This window comes from Agelaius phoeniceus, chromosome 15 (genome assembly GCF_051311805.1).
Source record: "Agelaius phoeniceus isolate bAgePho1 chromosome 15, bAgePho1.hap1, whole genome shotgun sequence".
Classification (NCBI taxonomy): Eukaryota; Metazoa; Chordata; class Aves; order Passeriformes; family Icteridae; genus Agelaius; species Agelaius phoeniceus.
Window position 1 is genome coordinate 14082646 of NC_135279.1, and position 23129 is coordinate 14105774.

The following is a 23129-nucleotide window of genomic DNA, read 5'->3' on the forward strand; positions in this document are numbered from 1 at the left end:
GGAGGTGACCATTCCTTTGGCTCAGGTGCCCATCTGACTCCTCACTGATTTTGCTGGCATGCAGAAAACTGCTCCCTCTCTTTTGGGGCACAGTTTCTGCTGCTGCAGTAAGTTGGAACAGCCCAAGGACTGTCTGGCAGCAGTGACAGGTTGAGGTGGGAGTGACCTTCCTGCCAAGCATGGTTCCCCTGGAAGTCACAGCTCACTCCTGAGCTGCTGTCAGTGCAGTTGTGCTGTGCTTGCCTGGCACCACGGGTGGTGAGTGTGGGTTCAGCCAGGCAGCTGTGTCACTTGTAGTTTGTCTTTCAAAGCAGACAGCTTAAATATCAGATGGATGCTTCCTCAGCGCTGCGCTGCGGGCTGTAATTCCATCTGCTGCGACAAGGTGACACCTGGAAAGGTATGTGCTGCTTCCTGCATGTCCTCCCTGTACCTTCTGCATGCACAACTGCATGAAACACCATTTCACCTGCTTGCTGGCCTTGCTCACCTTGTGTGGTTGCTTGGGAGTCTAGAAAAACACTCAATATTTTCTCTAGTGCTGCTGGAATTTCAGTGTCATATTTTCATTCATCCTGACCACTGCAGTTTCTGTAGCATCACCACCCTTTGTCTTCACTGCTTTGGAGCAGTAGAAGCGTCTGTTTATGCCATTGATTTGGCAATTATTAGAAGGACATTGAACAAAGGGCATTATTAGTGGAAAGCAGGAGTGTTCAAACACCTCTGCCCAAAGGACTGTGTTTTTAATAGTTCTGCAGATTCATCACTGATTTTGGAACTTGATAGCAAGTTGTCTCTCTGGATCAGTCTGTAGATCAGATTAAAGTTACTAGACAAGGGCAGCAGGAGTACTTTGTTCCTCAGAGAATTTCATCTTGATCTTTGCAGTTGAGCTGAACTGTGGATAATGATTTATTTAGCTGAACTGGTGGGAGTAAGTTAATATGCATGTTGTGAATTCTGCATTGGTGCTGTAGATCAGCATTTGGGTAAAAATGAATAAAAAGGGTAACAGTGAAAATGCTGAAAAAAATACTGGCATGGGAATTGCATTTCATTCAGGTGCTGGTGGTGAAGTAGTAGTGAGTTAAGCAGCAAATTTCAAACCTGTAAGCTCTCCTGATGGCTTGCTTAATAGCAGGTGTACAGTACTGTAAGGCACAGTGTCAGATCCATTAAACACAGCTTTGACGTAAGGATGGAAATGAATAGCTGAGATATTTTAGGTAATTGCCTTGAGCAACAGTGATGGTTGTATTGGAGCAGCTTCAGTGAGTTATAAACAAGCTTCAGCTGAGGCCAGATCAAGCAACTGATGATTTGCAGAGTGTCTGGTGTGGTTTGCCTGGAGAGCAGCACACATGGTGTGTGCAGGCTGTACTCCTGAATTCCTCCTTTTCTGTGCCCACAGAGGAGTGGGTGTTCAGATAACACTTTCACCTCCCCAGCTGCTTTAGTTTTACCTCAAGTGTCTTGCAACAAATACTGATTTAGACTGAGGGAGACTGACTCATTCAGCTGCTTCTTATCCCTTGGCATATATAAAGGCTGCAAAACCTGATAGTGATGGAGAAAAAGTGTTACTGAGGGATCTTGGCAAGAAATACTACTCTACACTGTCTGGAAAAAAAAAAAACCAAACCCAGCTTTTTCTTTTTTTTATTTGGATGGAAGAAGAGAAAGCACAACTGAGGTAAGCTGGACAGGAATGTCTTTCTAAGTGTTATCTATAAAAAATTTGGATTATCCATGGAGAAGACTGGCTTTGAGGTAGCTTGTTTTTCAGAACCTTGCTTTCTAAATTCAGGGGAAGGTACTAGTGACCTGGGGTATTCCAGGCTTCACAAGAAAATCTCAGGAGTGAAATGTCTTGTGCCTTAAAGCACCTGCAGATCCTGTAGCTTGTTTGCTAGGCTGCTTTACAAAGAGAGCTTATTTTTGTGAAGAGAGCATAGGTGTAGCTCACCATCTTCTTTTCGTGACTACATCCCCTGAAAACGGAGAGAAAGAAAATACCTTGTTACTGATCAGCAGGAGCTGGGACTTGATATGACACAATAAAAAAAAAAAGTGATTTTCTACTGTGACAGGTTTGTGTGGCCTCTACTAGACTTTAAGAGCTTATTTTGATCAACTTGTATTTTCCAAGACAAAGCTGGAACTCTTACAGATTCATGCCTTCTGCTGCTTCCTTCAACTTGCAGGGAAGAAAAACATGTGAAAATGGAGGTGGTTTGGCTTGACTTGTTGCAAAACTCCAAAATAATATTCTGTGCGTTCTGCACCAAATGCTTAAAATCCTATTTTGGAGTTCACATTAAATAATAGGCAATTAAAAATGGAAAATCCAGTCCAAAATACATCCTTTTGAAAGTATAGCAGAAGCTGTAGGTATGTGATTGCTTAGGATAGGGCTGTCCATAGGATGTAGCCATGCCACGTGCATGAAGCCACCTGGAGTGGTTAGAGCATGTTATGTCAGATATTTAGAGATTTGGGAACCTGAATTGAAATCCTCAGCAGAAGAAATTCAAGAATTGCCAGAAAAATAATATAATCTATGAAAAACACAGCTGTTGCTTTTTTCAGTTTTTGCATTAAAAGCCCCTGGATGGTTTGGCAGCGTGGAGGGGAGCCCTGGTCAGAGCCGCAGACCTGGGGTGCTCTGGGGAGAGAGCTGCAGAGCAAAACCAGGCACCAGTGAATGAACTGGTGATGGCTGAAGGGAGCAGACATCCCTGGTGTGCTGCAGCATGCTCTGTCTGGCAGACACCTAGCACAGGGCTCTCCATCTGGCGTGGGCTCTGCCCTGGAGGAGCGGCTGCTGCCATAGGAACCACGATCCCCTTCTGCCGGGATGAACCCGGGACAGCCCTGCTCTGGGCTCCCACGTTGGGCTCTTTGTCCTCACAACCCATCACCTGCCCTGCTGCCGTGTCCTCCCGAACACCCCTCCTAACAGTTTCAGGATATAGCTTCAACATTCTGCTGCAGCCTGCTGCCAGATGCTCAGAGTGATAAAAGAGGGAGTGAGGATTTTAGCCCTCTTTGGGGAAGGGATATGTGCAACCGAGGGTCACAGCAGCCAGTCTGAGCCTCGCAGGGCTCAGCTTTGTATTCAGATGCGCTGGCCTGCGAGCTGCAGACATTCCAGATACTTGTGTTCCTTTTGGCTGTATCCAGGCACGCACTCACAAAGAGCAAGATGCGTGCAGTGAAGTATAAATCCCGTCCTCTAATGACTCAAAGCACTGTTGTGTGCTCATACATGCTTAACAGATTGTATAATTAGCTGGCTTTGTAAGCTGGCAGCATGTATGACTCTCCAGTAGCCCCCTAAAAACCCTGTGTGGTGCAGGGAGTGTATGCAGGTCCTTAAGCTGCTTGTATCCATGCAGCGATGACTGCTGGGCACAAGAGAAGGGCTGCATGCCCTGTGCCCAAGAAAGGCTTCCCAGGCCCAGTGCCACCACCTCTGCCTGTCCCTGAGCTGCCAGCAGCTCTTTTCCCCTTGTTTGTTGCTGCTCTGGGGACAGGGCTGTCCCCAAGGCAGTGCCCTTGAAGGCAGGTTCGGCAGATGGTGCGGCCAAGCGCCTCAGTGGAGCCCGTCACTTCGATGGATGAGGCATCGGCCTAGGCTGGAACCGAGTTTTATTTGTGGTGTTTAATGGAGGAGTGTTGCTCGCGGAGGTGGCGAGGCTCGCAGCACAGCTCTCCCGGCCCTGCAGCACAGGCACGGAGGCGTTGCTGGGCCCGGAGCACGGCGGTGCCGGCTGGGCTGGGCTGGGCTGCCTGCCCGGAGGAACGCGACAGGTTGTGCCGGTGTCCGGGAGCAGCACCGGGGCCCAGGGCTGCGTGCTTGGGATTTCATTGGAGCCGGGGAGGAGCCGGCAGCAGGGGAGCGAGCATGACCTTGAAAATCCTTATCGAGATGAAAAGGTGCAGTGAGGGAGCGAATTCCCCGCGCCCAGCGCCCGGCCGGCCGGGCTGGCAGCGAGCGCTGCGGCCTCGGTGCCGGGAGGTGCCTTCCCACAGCCCGGCTGTCCCCTCAGGGCTCAGGCTCTGTGAATCCAAGGGATCGGCTTCTGCAGTTGACTGTTTCCATGCATTTATAAGTAATAATGAGCCTGAAGGCAGTAGCAAGGCGAGCTGTGGCAGCTGGAGAAGATGGGCCACTTGAGAGGAGCAGTTTTAATTATGATTCCGTGGCAGGTGAAGCTCATCTGTGAGTTCGGTGCTCAGAAATCGGGTGAGCAGCCAGACAGCTCATCCCTACCAGCAGGGGGGTTGTGGTTCTCCCCACAAAACCCCCACATTTATGTGCTCCTATTTCTGACACTCTTCTGTCCCTGGCATGCTCTGGACTGCTGGGTCCCCCTAACCCAGTTGGAGGTGCCCTGGTCAGAAGGGTCTGGGTGCTGCTCTGCTCTGTTCCTGAGCACAAACAGTTCCTGGGAAGGCTTGGAGAGCTGCTGGTCTGGGGAGAGGAGCAAGGAAAAGCTGTGTAGAGATGCTTTTTACAGGAGCAACAAACCCTTAGCCTGGCTCAGTTGCTGATGTCTTTGTGCTGTGGATCCAACACGATTCTCCTTCTCTCCCCTGCAGTAACACGTGCACTTGTACAGTCACATGCTAATTCAGGTTAAATAACTGCATCTCCTAGAAATCGATCCTTTTCTAAGATGCTTTTTGGGTGCTTCTAATCCTGAAGCGTGTCCCGGGAAAGTGACACTGTACAGATAAAGCAGCCCTTGCTGTGTAAAAAAGTAATCAACACTTGCTACTATGAATATGTGCTGTGAAATGAAAAATGCTGCATTCCTGAAGACATCTAAGTATTGTTACAGCTTGACTGTGGCACTTCTGTTGCTGAGGCTGCACTGCAGCTTGGAAGCAGATACTTAAAATTCATTGGTTTGTGGTGGTTTTTTTCCTCCCGACAAGGATAGAATAAAACCTGTCTTTCTCCATGGCTATAGGAACATACCCTTGTGTGTTTTTTGTTGGAGGAATTCAGGCATTTATTGATGTTTTCGATAATTCCTTTTTGAATGCTTAGCTTAGAGCATTTGCATAAAATCTTACCTTACTTAACAAGTTCAGATTTTTTTTCAGTTTCAGAAGATCTAGGAATTTGGATGTGTACTAATGACCTTGGGACATTTGTTTTTAGGTCTTGTGGAATGGGGTGGCCTCAGCCCAAGGGAGGCTGGAACTCACCCAAGGGAGGTGGAACTTGCCCCTGCTGATGGAGAAAGTCCTGTTGCTGCAGTAGATGAGGACTTGTTTCCCTGTTGCATAGCTGGATCAGCGTGCTGAGGAGTGACATGAGTAGCCATGCCACCAGCTCTGGTGCTCCTGTGGAATCAGTGCTTGGTCATGTTGAGTTGTCAGGATTGGTACAGGCTGTGCTGTATCCTGTGGGATTACAGAGGATGTGCTGCATGTCCAGAGCCTGCTTCTGAACAAAGCACAGGATGGTGTGAACACACTTCTGTCAAAGCTGGTGGCCTTGCTGGCCAGCTCCTTCATTGCTCTGAGCTTCATGCCGTGCCTTCAGCTTTTGTTTGCCACAATACCTAAGACAAAACTGGCATCTCTGGCCTTTTTGGGGTTGTCTGGCTGGTAAAGCTGGGATGAAATGCACCCTGTTTGTTGGGATTCACCTCTTCATTTTGCAGTGTGGAACAGCCAGGATGGTGGTAGTGATGCTGGGTCTCTGCTGTCAGACAAGCCAGGAGCTTGACTGAGGTGCATACCTACTGCATAGGTGTGGGAAAAGTGGGAGTCCAGAGACAGCAAAAAGACACAAACAGTCTGTGAGTTTAGCCACCTTCACCAGGGTATACTGGAAAGAGGAAGATTGTTCCTTTGGAAGGAAGGAGGTTCCTGTGCTCTTGGTCATAAACTAAAGTAAAAGAGTAGCTAAATATTAATAATAAGACTATGTAAGGTGTGTCTCTGGCACATACCTGGAGCATGAAGTGTGAGCAGCAGTGATAAAGTGATATGTGTGCTGAGTCTGCCTAGTGGAAAGAAATGCTGTCTGATTTGAACTGAGGAGTAACTGAAAAACCAAACCCTCAGCTGGCTTGTGCCATATCTGAGCTGGCAGAAGGACTGGTAAGTGGGCTTTAAACTACCCAAGATAGATGGGAAAGAGGAATGCAAGAGAGCAAGTGGCATTATAACTTCCATGTTAACACAAATTTGATCTGTTGGCAAAATATATTCATAGTGGATCATTAAAAATAAACGATGTTTGTGAGAGTAAATCAATCAAACTCACTTGGTGATGCAAATCTCACTTTTGCTGTCCTCAGATGCGTGAGCAGCCTTCAATAGTTGTTGATTTGTATCGACTCCCTTGCAAAGTGTGAAGTACTGAGCTATGTTTAGTGCTTTGTACAGTTCTGCCTATAAACACAGTTTGGCATGATTTTTTTTGTGGCTTAACTACATGGTAAATCAAGGCTTTGTTACTTTGGATGAAAAAGATACTAAACCTATTAATTTTATACTCTTACCTTCTAACTCTGCATCTCCTAAAGCTTTACTCTTAGGAGGTTGTTCTGGAAATTTGTTCTTATTCTGACATTCCTGTTCATTTTTTATACAGTATGGCTTTTCAGGATCTGAAAAACACATTGCCTCAACACTTACAGCAGCAGTAGTAGATTGTAAAGCTCATATTGTGAATTCTAAGTGCTGCATTCATGAGCTGAGGGCTGTGCAACCTGTGCTTTGGATGAGAATTGAGTTACCATGCTTTCATTTCCAAAGGCTGTCCTCAGTGCTCACTCACGAGGTTGAGTCTGCTGAAATAGTTTTGGTTTGCCACTCTTGAAGGAATGGCAGGGATTGCAGTCTGCAGGGCTATGCTTGTGCTTGGGTGAGTGTTCTGTATCTGGAATTCACAGCTGCTTTGCAAGCAGAAGGATTTTTGTTCTCCTGTGTTCTCCACTGTTCTGACATCATCTCGACCAGGCATCTGCTCTGATTCTTGCAGGCAGCCAGAAATACTCCTGTGCATACCTGGTACTGAAATACTCCTGTCCATACCTGGTACTGCTGAGTTTACAACGGCATTGAGGGAGCCCTGTGGGTGCCCTGAGGCCCCTTAGGGGTTCATGTGGCTTGGTAGTTTGCTCTGTGTAGCAGGGTTCTGCTCTGTCTGGCCAGATTTCCTAGGTGGCAGGCTGATGTCAGATCAGAGCCATGCAGTAATGTTTTCAGACACTGCAGAAGAGCTGAGTGCCTGCAGCTGATGTGGCTCAGGGCAAGGAGCAGAAGATGCTCTGGTAATGCCCTGCTGCTTGCCTAGAACTGTGTTCTGCAAGGGGTGCAGACCAGGGAGCCTGCCAGTGTTGCTGTTGGACATTGGGACCATCAGATAGCTCTAGAACTCGCTCAGAACATTTATCATACAAACATAGCAAGCAGGCAGCCCTACCAAAGCTGCTGTATGGATGAGCAATTAGCCCAGTGCTAGCAGGAGGTGAACCAGGGAGCAGCATGCCAACCATGTGCATGTAAAACCAACTCCTGTGCTTCCCTTGTCCTTTCTAAATAAGGTTTCATACTAGCAAGGCTTGTTTTCTACACTGGGGAGATGAGATGAGTCCAGTGAGGCAACCCTGGGGTTGTCTATCTTCCCATTTCAAATGTCATTGAGTAAAGGGCACAGGAGCTGACAAGAGGCAGCTGTTTCAGGAGGCATTTGCTGTTCACAGATGCTGGTTAGAAGTACAGCACCATGCTTTACTTCTGAAAGAATTCAGGTTTGTAATCACTGTACATGAAGTGTAAATTCAGTGTCTGATGAAGCCCAGTTGTCCCAAATCTCTTGCCCATCATTCCTGCCTGGATGGTAAGCCCAGTGCTCACTGCACTGCACGTGTTCCTGATGCTGAGGTAGGGCAATTATTCCATGCTTGCCTCCTTGCTGAGATCTCCAATATTTATTTTTTTCTGACAGTAGCTATTGGTTCCCTGCTCTAGGAGCTGTACTGTGGGGGGAGTTTGTCCTATACACCTCCTTATCTCCAGGCATCTTGCCAATATAAACTGCTGCCACCCACACTAGGCAGCCTTTCAGGGAAGCAGGAATGCAGGCTGTAGGAGCAGAGACAGAGCCTTCCAGTTCATAATCTCCCAAATATGTCAGGGAACTTGTCTGACTACTCTGGATGCTTGCTAGGCAATTTACCCCATACTCTGAAGTGACCAGTCCCCTCATTCAAGAACAATTGAGCTTCCAAGTGAAGAGAAAGCTGACTTAGTTTTAGTTAATCTGCTCAGGCTATGCTTGTGGCAAGGCTGCTTTTCATCCTAGAAGAACTGAAAGCAAACTTAAAAACCAATGTCAGCTATTTGAAATTAAAGATGTTTGAATTACTTGCATGGTTAAATTCCAACTCCTGCATCCTTTTAATTCAGTAGTGTTGTACTGTTCTCATCAAGTTGTACCTTACACTTTCATATCTTTTCTGCTTAATTGGTTCAGGAAAGCATGCAGGATATAGAGGCTGGCAGGCAAGTTAATGTTGTGAGAAGCCTCATCTCCCATTTCTTGACTTTTTAACCTTGAACTATCCCAGGAATTTTTGCATTTGAGTGATTAAGAAGGTATGACTGACCTCCTGCTTGCAGAACCGGTTTGTTAATCACTGGGAATGATCTAAAATCTGCAAGTGCTTTTTGATAGCCTTCTCCTTGCAAATAACTTCGTTGTTCTTTGCTTCCAGAGGTAAATGATCTGCACTGAAGAGACATGCACAGGCAAACAGACTGTCAGTGTGTGCAGAGTAGGGCTTGTAAACATGCAGGCCTTTGCAGAAGTGGATAGAACAAGCAAGCAGCTGACTGCACTGGTGCTCTAGGCATACTTTTTGTGCCTGATGGGGTCATAAGCAATGTATTATATAGATTAATGCTTCTGTGAATCTGTTTGACTAATAGAAATGAATAAATGCATTTCTGTTCAGAATACCTGAAATACAGACTGGTGCCTGACTTTTAGGTGTCTTTGGTTTCTCCTGATCTCTTTTGTGGAGAATCTTGGGCAGTATGTGACTAATTTCTGTATAAAAGAAGAATTTAAGTGTTACCTGCACAAGTGAAAGCACTAAAGGGTCTAATTGGCAATTACACACAGCTCAAGATCACCTTAACAAGGTACAGAGGTTACCCTCATGGCCTGGCCAGAAAACATCACTGAGTTCTTGAGTGTCCCTAAAAATGTATAAAATTAGGATAGCTTGGAAAATAAACTCTGAGAATAGATGTTGGACTTGCTTATCCTAGAGGTGGCCCAGTGCATGAAGCATCAGGGGCCAGGAGGAAATACAAGGGGAAAGAGGCCTTCAGGAGGCTGAGAAGATGCACAATAACCACAGCAATGAAAAGAACCACTTCTGAATAGCAAACAGCTCTGCAGTTTGACTTGCTTGAGATGTGTGGTTTATTTTAAGCCATTTCTCTTGGTAATTTTTATGTTTTAGTTTAAGCAAATTTGTTTGGTTTACACTAACAGCTTCAAATATTTTTTTTCCTCAGAGTTGACCCCATTTTATTATAAGAGTGTAATTCTGTTCCCAGTTATCCTTTATCACAACAAGACCAGGACCACACACTGGCAGTCACTGAAATGACATATGTTTGAGGTGACCAAAATTTAAGGTGACTGGGCCTTTGTGTGGGTTTTGGCATAATGTCTCCCTTCCAAACTTTGAAATGTTGTGTTTGATCTCTTATAACTATACTACTCTCCTTGGAGTGTAGTTAAGAAGCTTCTGAAATCTGTTATCATTTTTTTAAAAGCTTCTCCTTGTTACCTGGCAAGCACATTGGTGTTCATGGTTCCCCTCTGCTAATGGTAGTCCTGAATTGGGCCTTTCTGCTCCTCTGGGTGGTGAGGTCTCCCCCTCCAGCTCCCCTGCAGGTGGTGAGGCTTTGGTGCCACTGAGGTGTCACTTGGCTTGGAGCTGCCTGCTGTGTCACTGCTGTGTCCCTGCTGAGGATGCTGTTGGGGATGAGCTGTTCCCATTCCCTGTTTCCTAAACTGCTGTTGGAATGGGAGTCCAGGGGAGCATTTCATGTTGCACAGGTGTGTGGAGATGGGGTGAGAAAAGCTTTGCCAGCAAGATCATCAAACATTCACAGCCACACCTGCAGCCTCCAAAGGCAATCCTCCCTGCAGTGAGAGAAGATGCTCCCAGGGAAAATAGTTACTATAGTGACGAATGGCCCTGGTGTGTTTGAGGGCTGGATCACCAAGTTGAGTAATAAATGTGTAGGTGTCTATTTTTAAAAGCTTTTGTGAGGAGGAGATTGCAGACAAATTTTCTAGGACTACAGCAAAGTGATAGGTTTTTCTGTGCTGAAGTTTAAAAATAATCATCGTCTGTCTTGAGAATGAGATGACCTCATTAAGAACAAAGAAGCTTGTATGTCATCCTGTGGAGCCTCCTGGCAGTGATTCTTGCAGCAGCCTTCTGAGTTCCAGCAGCAGCTCTGCTGGAAGTTTGAGTTCCTCAAAACTCCGTGTGCACAGCAAACCCAGGGTCACAGCTGGAACTGAGGTGCCTTTAGCTCATCCTGGTCTGTGTAGCACATCCTGGCACATAATGAGCAGTGAGCTTTATTCAAACAAGAAATGAGGATATGCTGTGTAAAAAATAAATAACTAAACAGAAGCCATTGAAAATAAAACCTAACCACAAGCTTCTCCTGTAAAATGCTGGGTTGAAAAGCTGTTTGGTTTTGTAAGAGAAATAGCATGAGTGGAAGTATCTGCCACAATTCATTACTGTGTCCTCTGGCTTGGCTTCTTGCCCAAGGGCTTTTCTGCCTCACACCTGCTGTGTACCTGTGAGTGCAGGAGGGAAGGGGAGAGCTCAGCAGGGCTGGTAGGGTGTTTGTCAGGCTTTGGTGGCTCAGGCTGTAGCTGTAAGAGGAGCTGACAGGAGGATCCTGAGTGATCCAAGTGCTGCCTTTTTCCCTGCTGCAGTGAGCTGCTGCTGTGGGTGCAGCAAAGTGCAGGAACTCCTCTGAGCTGTCCTCTCACCATAGAGCCATGAAGGATTTCATACCAGGCCATGTGATCTGTGCTGAACTGATTACAGTAAGGCTGTCCTGTTTAAATGGCTTTGCTTTGTTAGGGGCTCTGAGGAGCCCTGCAAACACAGGGATTAAGTGGGTTTATGCATGCTGTGGAAGCCTGGCCCTGGCTGTTGGTTTATGAACCTTCCCTTCTTGCTGGCCCAAGCATGGTGTTTGCTAAGTGCACATCACCTGTGTGCACTTCCATCCTCGTGGCTCTGAGCCTCACCAGGAGCTGCTGGTGGTTTGCTGCTGGAGGCCCCCAGTTGATACCAAAATGCAGTAATTACAGAAATAACATTTCCTGGTTTAGGCAGTTCAGAATTGATTACTGTTACCACTGCAGTATTAACTGCAGATTTGTGAGTGGCACAGGTCACCCATCTCCAGCTCCTGCTAGGAATCTCTGTACAGCCATGTTTAACAAACCTTCTGTCAATCAAAAATTGGTTATACAAGGATTATTTGCCTTCAGTTTCCCATGTAATGAGGTTTTTGATTGACAACAGAGGAGTTCAAGAATATAGAAAGGCTTTCTGAATCTAAGATGAGCAAGTTTTCATTTAATACTGTTTGCACATGATAACATTGGCTTCCAGTTTTATCTGTGATAGAAACTGAAGGTGATCAAAAATCAGAAATATAGAAACCCTTCTCATTTTAAAGTAATGTGAATTAGAAAATAGAGGTAGGAAGCTAACTTTGAATTTTGTGCTGTGGGAGTGGGATTTGGACATCATTTGCTGTACAAATAGTTGAGCTACTGTGGGCAAACATTTTGCAAAGATGGAAGTGTCTCAGGATGTTCAGCATGGCTGGTGGGAGCAGTGGCTTTACCCTCTGCCTGTCAGATGCTCCTCAGATTAGGAAGTTGGATGATGCTGTTCTTGTAGCTCTGTTACCAGGATTAGTTTCTGAACAGCCACCTTGACCTGCTGTGTGTGGTGGTTGCTGTGGGTGCCTGTTTTCCAGGTGTCCTAATGAGGAATTGCACTTGTTCAAGTAAATTTGTATTTCTTGAATGAAACGAAATATAAAAATTGCATACTGAAAGCTAAGAAAATATCATGGAAATGGATAAATGTAGGTTGATATGTCTTTTTCAAAATACTAATTATTCCTAATAATGACCCCAACTGAAACATACCTATGGGGGAATGGCAGCCACAGGTATGATGAATGTGAGATATGGCTGAGTTCCTATGAGGTGAACGTATGGGTTACTTTTGGATGAGCTAGAAAGCCAGAGTTAGGCTATGACTTACAAATATCTTCTCTAGCTCAGGCTAGTTTCTCTTGTAGAGCTCCTACACCAAGCTCAGCCTCCAGCTTAGAAGCAGATGAAGCACTTGAGGAATAGTTCAGACCTAACTGATGTCTGATGGGTGTCAGAGCAAAGGGAGCATGGCTGGGAGATGCAAACAAACTCCTGTCCAAGCATTATCTCTTTTAACTAGGCCAGTTTGGGTTTCATAAGAAGTGCTACATGTACAGACCTTAATTTTGCCCCTTGGTTCCCTCTTTGTGGCTGGAGATCAGAAGTCATAAACTCAGGATTTTCTGAACTTTTGGATGCATTGCTTTCGTGTGCAAACTGAGTGAATGCATCTGAAGGTTTCCCTTAGGAAGGAGGGTAAGGAATGCACAAACCACTTTGCAGGTGTCCTTCCTTAGTTACAGGCAGGTGGTGAGAGGGGTACATTTTTGTGCTTTGCTGCTTTGAGTCCAGCTCCAGGGAGAACCTGTTGTGTGGTAATGTGGTTTGCCTGAGCTGATGAGATGTTTTTCAAGGCAGCTAGGAAGCTTTGTGAATTGAAAAGGAGAGGTTTCAAAGGAATAGTCCTGCAGATGTGTCCTAGCTTTAACTTCCCACATGCAGAGGAACAGTCCTGTTTTATGCAGCAGTAATGCACTAACTAAATCATGTCCTGCTGGGAGAAAGAAGCTTCTCCTTTTGCACTTTAATCCATCATTGTGAGTATGCTCGGGGAAACACTGCATTTTTGGATCCCTTCTGGAAAATTGGTTTATTTTAGTCTTCATAACAACCCCTAAAATCATATCTTATAACAAGGAAATAATCTCTTTTTTTCTTTTTATGCTGTATTCAGAGTCTTGCTACGCAACATATTACATGTCTTTCATCTAATTGCTACTTTGATTTATGACAGTTTTTCCCATAACAGCTAGGGAAAGGAGCTTAGCAAAGTAAGTAATATGGTTATGAAGCTGCAGTTACTTGGGGAAATAGCTATTTTGTCTATAACAAGTGGAATTACACTCTTAGTTATAAAACTAATAATTATTCTGTTTGCTAGTTGAATGGCAGAGTTCTCTGTACAAATGGGATAGTTGGAAGCTTTGGGCAGCCAGGAAGGAGGGCATTAGTCTGTGCTTGGTGATGGGTGCTCCTTGTGAGATATGCTGACAATATCAGTCTCAAAAGTGAAATAATTGTCTGTTTCTGAGCCCTAGTAACTGGCAAGTCTCCAGTTGGCTTGTGTCATTGCTATAGCAGACTGATCCTGCCTTGCTTTTTTCTTCCTTTTTCCAAAACTCTAACTGAAAGAACTGGCTGGATGTAGTTCATGCATTGCATTTCATATGGAAAATAGGAATAAGCATCCTTCAGTTGCTTGATCCTGGATTCCTATTGAGTCTGACAGTTTCTGAGCACTTTTATAAGGAATTCAGCTGCTCATAACAAAATAAGACTGGACAAAAGCTGAACAGAAGCTTTATAAGTTTGGTGTCACACTTTGGAGCACCAAAGCTGGCACTACAGTGCCATTCCCTGATGAAAGTATTCCAGAGACCTAGGGCTGGTAGTGCAGCTCCACACTGGTGTTTGTTTTTTACCAAGACAGGGTTTAATATTAATGTTAGAGGTGATTTCTGAGCAGAATTCTGCAAGGAACTCCACTCCATGTAACACAATTTAGTGAGGTGTGTTTTATGTCTGCAGCACACCCTCACCTAATGTACTTTAAGTATGGGTTTAATTACTGCTCTGTGTTGAGGGATTCTTGCTTGGATCCCTCACCAAAGCTGTTGAGCAGTGTAGCTGGGACATGGGAGATGCTGGTTTAATCACTCTGCAGGGCTGGATGGAGCTGGTGTGCAATGCCAGGGACTGCAAACCCAGGGTGGAATAGCACATCTTCTACAGCAGTGGCAGAGCAGCAATCATGCCACCAATCCTCTGCAGTATTTAGAGTGTTACTAACCAAGTGATGCACTGGAGAAACCCCTGGGGCTTCCTGTGCCTTGCAGCCCCTCTTCGATTCCTGGGGGTGGCTGTGGGCACCACAATATAAACAAAGACATTGAACCATCAGAGAGCATCCAGAGGATGGTGAGGGGTCTGGAGGGGGAGCTGCATGAGGAGTGGCTGAGGACACTTGGTTTGCTCAGCCTGGAGAAGAGGAGACAGAGAGGAGACCTCATTGTGGTCTGCAGCTTCCTCCTGAGGAGAAGCAGAGGGCAGTGACATCTGTACCATGAGCATGACAGGACTTGAGGAAACAGCTGAGGCTGAGCCTGGGGGTTTAGGTTGGACAGAGGTGGAAGTTTTTTCAGCCAGAGGGTGGTGGGCACTGCCCAGGCTCCCCTGGGAATGGTTATGGGCCCATAGGCTGCCAGAGCTCCCTCCAGGAGTGTTTGGACAATGCTCTCAGGGATGCACAGAGTGGGATTGTTGGGGTGTCTGTGCAGGGCCAGGGGATGGACTGGATGGTCCCTGTGGGTCCCTTCCAGCCCAATGTATTCTATGGTTCTTTGGGGATCTTGGGGATGGGAGCAGCTCCATCTAGTTCAGCATTTAGCTCTGTGCCCTCCCTCTCCCCTACCTGTGCTGCTCCCACATGAACCACTATGGTTAAATAAAAGCAGATGCCATTTTCAGAGAGGGGGGAAAGTGTTAACCCTGGTGTTTCACTTAACATTGCCAACACGTTTGCTACAGCACTTTCATCTCTGGTATCTCCAGAGAGTGGCTTGTATCTGACCTTGCTCTGCATTTTTACCCTTGTGCATCTTTGATTTGATCAACTCAGAGCAGCACATATTGGGTACTCAGGCTGAGGAAACAGCTTGATCCACAGGGAAGAGCATGGCATAAGGGATAGCAATCATAAGCATTGAGATTCTATTTTATTTTCAGGTAATCTCTGTTTTCTATACAAACACACATTTGGTACACAGTCTAGATTAAGAGCTGTAAAAATAAACCCTGCAGTGAAACTTTATTGAGAAAGTGTCACAGTTCCATGTTGTGAAGCTCTGAGTTCTTTTGCACAGCAGAGCTTTAAATTAAATTGAAGTTTTCTGAGAGAATGGTGATTGAAACTCTGCTTTATATGGCATAGGCAATGCATTGAAAGGGAAATGCAACAGCAGGTAAATTAGAGGTGTTAGTGGCTTACATGGCTTTTACAAAAATGTTCCCACCCCATTCTTACTGCATACCAGACTTATAGGTCATATTTAGGGGGAATTACATTAGTTGTTAAATGTTGATTTTATGTTGAAGGCTTATATATAAGTTGAAGGTTATATCTTCTGGCTGAAGGCTTTTTTCCTAAAATTCCTCTTAACAATGAGTGACTGTAAGATGTTAATATGGGCGTACCAGCTGGTTCTCAGTGCCTCCAGATGACATCTGCTCAGAACTGAGTAAAACTTGTCTGTCAGCCCTCCTTAATTACCTTTGGATAGGGAAAGCAAGTCTTGGTTATGGGTGCTCCTTGTGAGATATGCTGAAAATACCAGTCTCAAAAGTGAAATAATGGTCTGTAGTTGTCTGTCCAGTCTCTTGCAGTGGGTTGCAGAGCTGCTCTGTGTCCCCCTTTGTGCTGCTTGTGTGTGGCAGAGTTGGGTGCAGCTCTGCAGGTGTTTGCTCACCCCTTTGCTCTCAGTGTGCGCCTGCCTGGAGGAACTGTGGTGTTGTACAGTGTGTCCTGTGCTCTCTGCCACAAGGGCTTCTCTGGGAGGGCACACTCAGCCTCCATCCATCCATCCATCCATCCATCCATCCATCCATCCATCCATCCATCCATCCATCCATCCATCCACCACACAGAGCGCTGGGCTTGTGTGATGGATCTCTGGGCCTCTGGCACATTGTGCTTTTGGCAGCTGGGGGTGTGAGGCACCTGCAGAATTAATTCCTCCTGCCTTGTGCCTCCCTGCAGTGCTGTTTGGTTTGTAGTTTTGTTGGTGCAAGCTGAACCTCATTAACTCCGAGTGAAAGGGAGGAAAGGGACGAGGTTTTGGTGATTAAAATCTGTGTGGCCACTCAAGGAGTGGGTACTCTCAGCTTTGTGTTTGGCCATACAGGCCTTCAGAGTGTTGCTGGCTGTGCTCTGTAATAGAAAAACTCCTCAGAGCAGTGCTGTGGAAATACTTCCTTGTTCAGACAGAGTGAGTTACACGTTTTCTGATACTGAGAAACTAATCTTGTTTGTCATTAATGAAACAGAGCATATTGCAATGCAAATGAGAGAAGTTGCATGACAAGTGGTCCCACAGTCCTCAGCACTTGCTATTGATTGTTCAGCCTTACTTATTCATGCTATGCAAATTGCATTTCTCATCTTGCTCCTTCTTGTCTACATGTTTTTGGTACAGGACTTGCCTGCAAACAGTCTTGTTCTTTCACTGGAGAGGCAGGAATTGTTTCTGGCAAAGTTCTTAATGTTCCTTTGTCGAGTGAGTACTGGCTGAGCTGGGCAAGGCTCTGGAGCTCTGTCAGAATGAATTCATCTTGCTCTAACTTCAGATGGAGAAAGGGAAGAGTTGGTGGTGTATTATTTTATAGGAACAAAGGCTTTAAAATGGTTTTCATTTTACAGAGAAACTTTCATTTCTCTGTGGTTTTGATACTGAAGCCCTTGTGGCAATTGTTTTCTGGTCAGTTGTTTGGAACAGGCATGTGGGAGTGTTCTTTTATTCATGCTAAGTATTATTTTGCATTTCAGGTATACTAAACCACTGACCTTTGCTGACTGCATCAGTGATGAGCTGCCCTTAGGATGGGAAGAAGCTTATGACCCTCAGGTTGGAGTCTATTACATAGACCACAACACCAGTAAGTGACATGCTACTGTGTTTTTGCAGAGTGATTTGTGCCTCTATTAAAGTTTACTGAACACAAAACCACAGAGTTGCTAACAGCATGTTTTAGAGTCAATGGCATCTGCAGCTCGTGAAATCAGACCCTGTCCTTCTCCATCCTACAAAGTACTTCCCTCTCTGAGCAGGAATTTGACACCTTTTGGGTTGCAATCTTCAAACTGGCAGCCACGTTCAAGCCAATGGTATGGACACACCTCTGTCAGATTTGGTTCTGCTGAGGAGTCCAACTGGGTAGCAGTGATCTGGAGTTTGTTCTACGCCTGGAATTTGTCCCTGTGGCAAGAGCATCAGAAACAGTGCAAAGGTCTTGTGTTGATTCCCCTGGCAGGGGTGAACTGAATGAGCTCCCTTGGCTGCAGGAGCTCACACTGCCTTTGCTGGAGACAAAACCCTCAAGCTTGGGATGTCCTGTTCAGGCTTGGGGTGTCTTTATCCTGTGCCCTCAAACTAAGCCACTGCTTCTACCCTTTGCTAGATGGCTTGATAGACCAAAAGAGTTAATTTTGTAAGTTCATTTATTATAAAAATTATAATATATATATATAAGAATTATAAAAAAATACAGCATTTGTTATATCATCGCAGACATTATAGAATAACTGTAATGGGTTATGCTAGAACAAATCCCCTGGAAAAGTAATAAGCAAAACAAATCAGTGACTTTGATTCTCTTTGCAGAAGAGCTCCAGCTGCAGCCCAGAAATTCACAGCAGAGCCATGCCCAGACCCTTTTAGGGGAGCTTGCAACTCATACTGAGAGAAACTTTTAGAAGACAAAAGTGCCTTGAAGTGCTTTTAAGTTGTGGGTTTTTTAAATCTACTTCTAGGACTTCAACTGAGAACTTAAACTTTTTTTTTTAAATTACATTTTTTTTTTTAAATAAAAAATGTGGAATCTGGTGCATTTTTTTCCTTGGTGGATTTTTTTCCCCCCTTGGATATCTTCATCTTCACACCCTTCCCTTTTTCAAAACTTCCACAACTTCACCTGGCCTGAGACTGCACCCTCCAAGCTTTAGCAACTTCTCTTGGGTGTTAAAAATGCAGAATGAAAAAAACCTATTCCCATAAGCTCTAACTGACCCCCAATATACAATACAAAGACCATAAGTTTCCAGATGTAAAGGTGAAACAAATATTTTTATTTAGAACTTATGTAAATCCTGTGATTTTGGGATGACATATCTTTAAATGGCTTCATCCTAACTATTTTTTGTGAGGTAGGGGATGTTGATTTTTTTTTTTATTGGGAAGTTTGAAAGGGTAGGCAAGTCTACAGGATCACACAAAGGAGATCTGCTGGGCAGAGGAGTGGACAGACTTTTGCTTTAGAAGGTGCTAAGTTGCGAGGCTCAAATTTGGATCTCCTACAGGTCTGTAAGACCAGGTCTGGTGTCCATTTCACAGTCTGGGAATGGGAAAATAGCCTTGACTCAAAGCTGTGGGACATGGAAGCCTGTTGGACCCCTGGAGTGTTTCAGTTAGCAGAAACTCCAGCATTGTTAAGTTTGAGGTTGGACTCAGTGGTCCTAAAGGCCTTTTCCAGCCTGAATAGTTGAATGCAGTTGGGACAAACCAAACATGTTTTATTTATCCATTGGAGTTGGTGCAGGGTGAACATGCAAAGGTCTGGGGCAGTTACCCCTGGTCTGTGTACTCACAGGCACCACAGGATTCAGGGGCATGCAGAGAAGCCTTCCAGCTGTGCTGACACCTGCTTAGTAACAGTGCCTTTTAAAAACTTCCACTTGTGTGGGATGTCAGAGGCCTCAATATTTAAAGAAGAATTCCAGCTAAAAACTTAAAAAGAAGAGGAACAAACTCATGACGTATTTCTTGTGCCAGCTCTAATCCAGTTCACGACAGAGCAGAACACATCCATTTACCTTAACCTAATCAAGCAGCTCAGCTTTGTGGTTCATGTTGAAGTATCCTCTGGAGAGTGTCCAAAACCTTCTTCCTCTCCAAGGTCTCTGGCAGATTCCCTGGCAGGAAGGAACTGCTGAGGGTGGGAAGGGGATGGAGCCATGTTGGGTCTTGCTCATACTGCACAAGTATTTGAGACTATCAGAAATGAGTCCAAGAATAGACTTAAATGAAATCTAAAGGCCAGCCATTAAAAGAAGCAAGGTGGAGAACAATTGTAACCACCTCTCAGAGGGAAAATAAATACAATTAAATTGAATTGAGTACCCAGAATATTCCTAATAAAGTATTAATGCAGAGCCTTGAGTGTGCCTCTCTGGGAGAACTTTGGAGTGTGATTTGCTCAAAGAAATGATGCTGATGCAAGCATTGTAAACCTACATTCCTCCAACATGAAGCAAGCGGATTTATTTATGACAAGCTCAACATTAAATTAGGAATTCACAAGACAACAAATGATGTAACAGCCTGCATTTCTATAGTTCTTTCATCTCACTCCTGAATGTATTATGCATTTCTCAGTAGCTGGGCTCAGTGAGAGCCCTTGGCCAACACTTTTGTTGATTGGTTATTACATGTTTGAAAACCAAAGCTCAGGGCTGCAATCAAGGGGTTACTGTTAGTGCTTTGATTACTGAAAAGGTTAAGGTGAATATTTAGAATAAATCTGGACACAAAGCATTTCAATACCTCAGTGTGTTGTCCATCCTCTCTGTGAGCTGTCTGCTGGGCATTCCCTGGCTCAGATTGTGGATGGGCTTGGAGCACTGGCAGTGCTTCACCACCTCATAGAGGTGTTCAGGATTAGAGGCTTTTGCAGTCTTCCTCCTCATTGCTCATAATGGAGGAATTTTCCTGCAGCAGCTTCTACCACCCTTCTTGGGATTCTAGGAAGAATGGGCTGCTAGTCTAAGGAAAAACTGGAAATAACCAGGCTTGAAGACTTATGATGAGGTAAACTTACAATCCAGTGTCCAGCATCAGACTTCAGGAGCCACAGGCACTTTGCCAACATAACTTTTTATGCTGGAAAGTAGAGAGCCCTAAGTCTCAGTTGCTGGTGATTGTCCAGGGAAGTTGCATATCTGGGGATGTGGGGGCAGCTCCCTGGGTAACAGCAGACTTTCCCCTTGTGGTTCAGCTGTGGAGAAAAGGGTTACTTCATCTGGGTGTGGGTGATGGTTGTCTGGAAAATGGGATTTGGGGGCAGGAATCGAGGCAGGAGCATGGGGATGTCAGAGTCTTACAGTTTCTGTGCCCTCCTGATCTTTCTTTTGCTCCCTCCAAGACCACAGTGCTATCCATGAGGGCCCCTACAGCTGGTACAAGCAGCTGCTTTTCCCTCATATTCTTTTGGGGTAGTTTTTCAGGTCCAGGTCTAGCTTTAATATTATATCAGCTGAAATATTGCTTCTGCTAGCAGGAGCTGTAAAGGTCCATATAAATGCTTCTACAAACTATACTGGGTTTTTTGATGCATTTTGTGCCTTCTCCAAGTTTTGCCATGTAATTTGAAGTGCCATGTGCTCTTTTGGGTCTTGAGATATTGTTAGAAACAACTTACTGCTGGAGTAGCCCATTAATTTTCTCCTCAGCATGATCATGGACAGCTTGTGAGAAGGATTGAGTGTCCATCCCTTGGGTAAACCCTTTATTTCTAGTTGTGCTGCTAAGAATATTGTCTAACTTCTCTTCCCCACATCCTGTGTACTGCTGTGTTAGTCTTATGCCCGACTCACTTAAGAGCTGCTCATACCTTCCACTCTGGCAGCTTTTACTAAATATTTAAAGAGGCTCTTAAGATATGCAGATTAGATTCCCACTGATAGTTTCAAGCAAGTCCTTTCTATTAATTATTCATTATGTGGTAACTAGGCATCCTTATTCAAGCATGTTAGTTTAGACAGTTCAGAGCACTTGATCAACTAAATATTGGAACCTGCTCCAAACAAGAACATGTAATAGCCTTGAAATAGAAATGAAAAATGTTTTGGGCACTTCTTCACAAAACAGGGACAAACACTGACAATAAATTTACCTCGTTAGTATTAGGAGTAGCTGCATGTCTGTGACCTTACCCCTTTTTCATGATTAGAAACCTGGAATGTATTGGTTGTGTTGGGTTAATGGAGATGGAAGTGCTGTAACTGCTGCATTCCCTATGTTACCCTAAATCCCACCTCCCATATCCTTCAGTCATTTACTGCTGTGCCTGCTTTCCCTAAAGAAAGTGTTTGCTCCTCTCTGAGATGCTGTTCATATAATATCATTTAAGATGATTTCACAAATCTGTGATTTTATCAGACTTTATTTTTACTTGCCTCTGGAATCTGAGTGAGCAGGTTTTCTTTTCCCCCTGCAATAAAAGCCATTTGGCAGCCAAAGAGGATGGGCAGATTTAGAATTGCTTTCATGTTGTCAGGTGCAGTATAATGCAGTTATGGGGCAATGATATTTTCTAAAAGTTTTATCAGTGAAATAGTAGAGCCATTATATTAGTAATGTTATAAAGCAGTTGCCATAAAGATAAGTATAACAGTCAATGTCAGTATGGTACAACTGTGTATGCATATTCTTGTTTTTAAGAGCCAGAACCAGGGCAGCTTCAGCAGCAGAGGAGTTGGAGAGTTATATGACAGTTTTGTTGTGAATGATTCTATTCAGCATGGCAGAACTCATTGGACTTCATTGTGGATCAAAAGTCACCTCCTTAGAAAAAAAGGAAAATGTCTTTAGTCAACTGTTTTATCACAGGGATGGGGCAAGAGACTATTTTAAAATGTCATAAACAGTGGAACTTTTCCAAGAAGCAGAACGAACTTGCAATCTGTTGATCCTGCTTTCTTCTGCTTTGTCTCCAAGAAACGACTCAGATCGAGGACCCCCGGGTGCAATGGAGGCGGGAGCAGGAGCACATGCTGAAGGATTACCTTGTCCTGGCCCAGGAGGCCATTGCTGCCCAGAAGGAGATCTACCAAGTGAAACAGCAGAGGCTTGAGCTGGCCCAGCAGGAGTATCGGCAGCTGCACGATGTTTGGGAGCACAAACTGGGCTCTCAGACCAGCTGTGAGTACTTTGTGAGCTCTGAACCAGCTCTTTGCCCAGCTGTACACCTGTAGGACAGCAACAGGCATGAAGCTGCTCCTTGGATGGAGCACTGGGATGGTGTGCCATGGCACTCTCATCTTTGATCAGTTTGTTTCAGGCATGGTGTCTGCCCAGCACCTGTTTGGTAAAGGCTGATTGTTGTGAGACACTCCTGTGTGTGGCTCAGTCACTGCAGTCAATGTGCAGATTTTCTGCATGGGCTTCAATAAATGCTACAATTGTGGTGGTTGGCTCAGTGTGAAAAAGTTAACTTACTTCCTTTATTTCCCTGTTTAAAGTACAGAAACACGGTGAGAAGGTCCATTTTGGATAGTATTTCCAGGCCCTTTTGTAGTTTTATATCCCAGGTGGTTGAGTGATGGTCTAGGGGAGCTGAGGGTCTGTATTTTATGCCATGTTCCAAGTCACCACTGCTGGATTGCCTCTCTGTGAGTGCAGAACAGAGCAGCAGTTTGTGCTCCATATTCTGTGTCACAACACATCAATACCAATGTCACTTCAATATTTGGTGCAGAAATCTTCATAGAATGCTGTATTTCCTCCTTACTCCTAGTTAGGAGCTGGAAAATGTCCAGAACAGGGTTTATTTCCTGCATGTATTCCAGAATTTTTGTTATAATCCTCAGTATTGCAGATTTTCTGTGTTCTTGCCAGCCAAGAACCTCCCCCTGTTTCGCTCTTGTGAGTTATGTGTGATGGTGGAGAATTCCACTGGCTAATCCTGTGCCTGGTGTTAACATTTTTAAGTAGTTTTCTGTCAACTGAAGGATTCCTGTTTGACAAGGAGGCAGTCCCTCATCTCTAAAGAACTGGGTTTGCTCTTTTCTTAGGAGTACTCTACCCAGAGCAATGCA

The 23129-nt window shown here is 44.8% G+C and overlaps 1 protein-coding gene and 1 long non-coding RNA gene across 4 annotated transcripts in view; both read left to right on the forward strand.

The window, feature by feature from the left end:
• WWC1 (WW and C2 domain containing 1) overlaps window positions 1–23129 on the forward strand; it is a 66813-nt gene that overhangs the window by 13403 nt on the left and 30281 nt on the right. Inside the window, exons 1-3 of one of the 3 annotated variants that reach the window (XM_077186631.1) lie at window positions 382–400; window positions 17085–17194; window positions 22030–22233. In XM_077186631.1, the coding sequence (XP_077042746.1) occupies window positions 22083–22233 (151 nt within the window). In that variant the 5' untranslated portion in view covers window positions 382–400; window positions 17085–17194; window positions 22030–22082. Of the gene's footprint in view, window positions 1–381; window positions 401–1553; window positions 1697–17084; window positions 17195–22029; window positions 22234–23129 lie in introns of those variants that run through there. The other 2 variants (XM_077186630.1, XM_054643047.2) reach the window with 2 other exon arrangements.
• LOC143695324 (uncharacterized) lies at window positions 17202–18145 on the forward strand. Its single transcript, XR_013184421.1, has 2 exons — window positions 17202–17545; window positions 17920–18145. It is a non-coding gene; the product is annotated as an uncharacterized LOC143695324 (long non-coding RNA).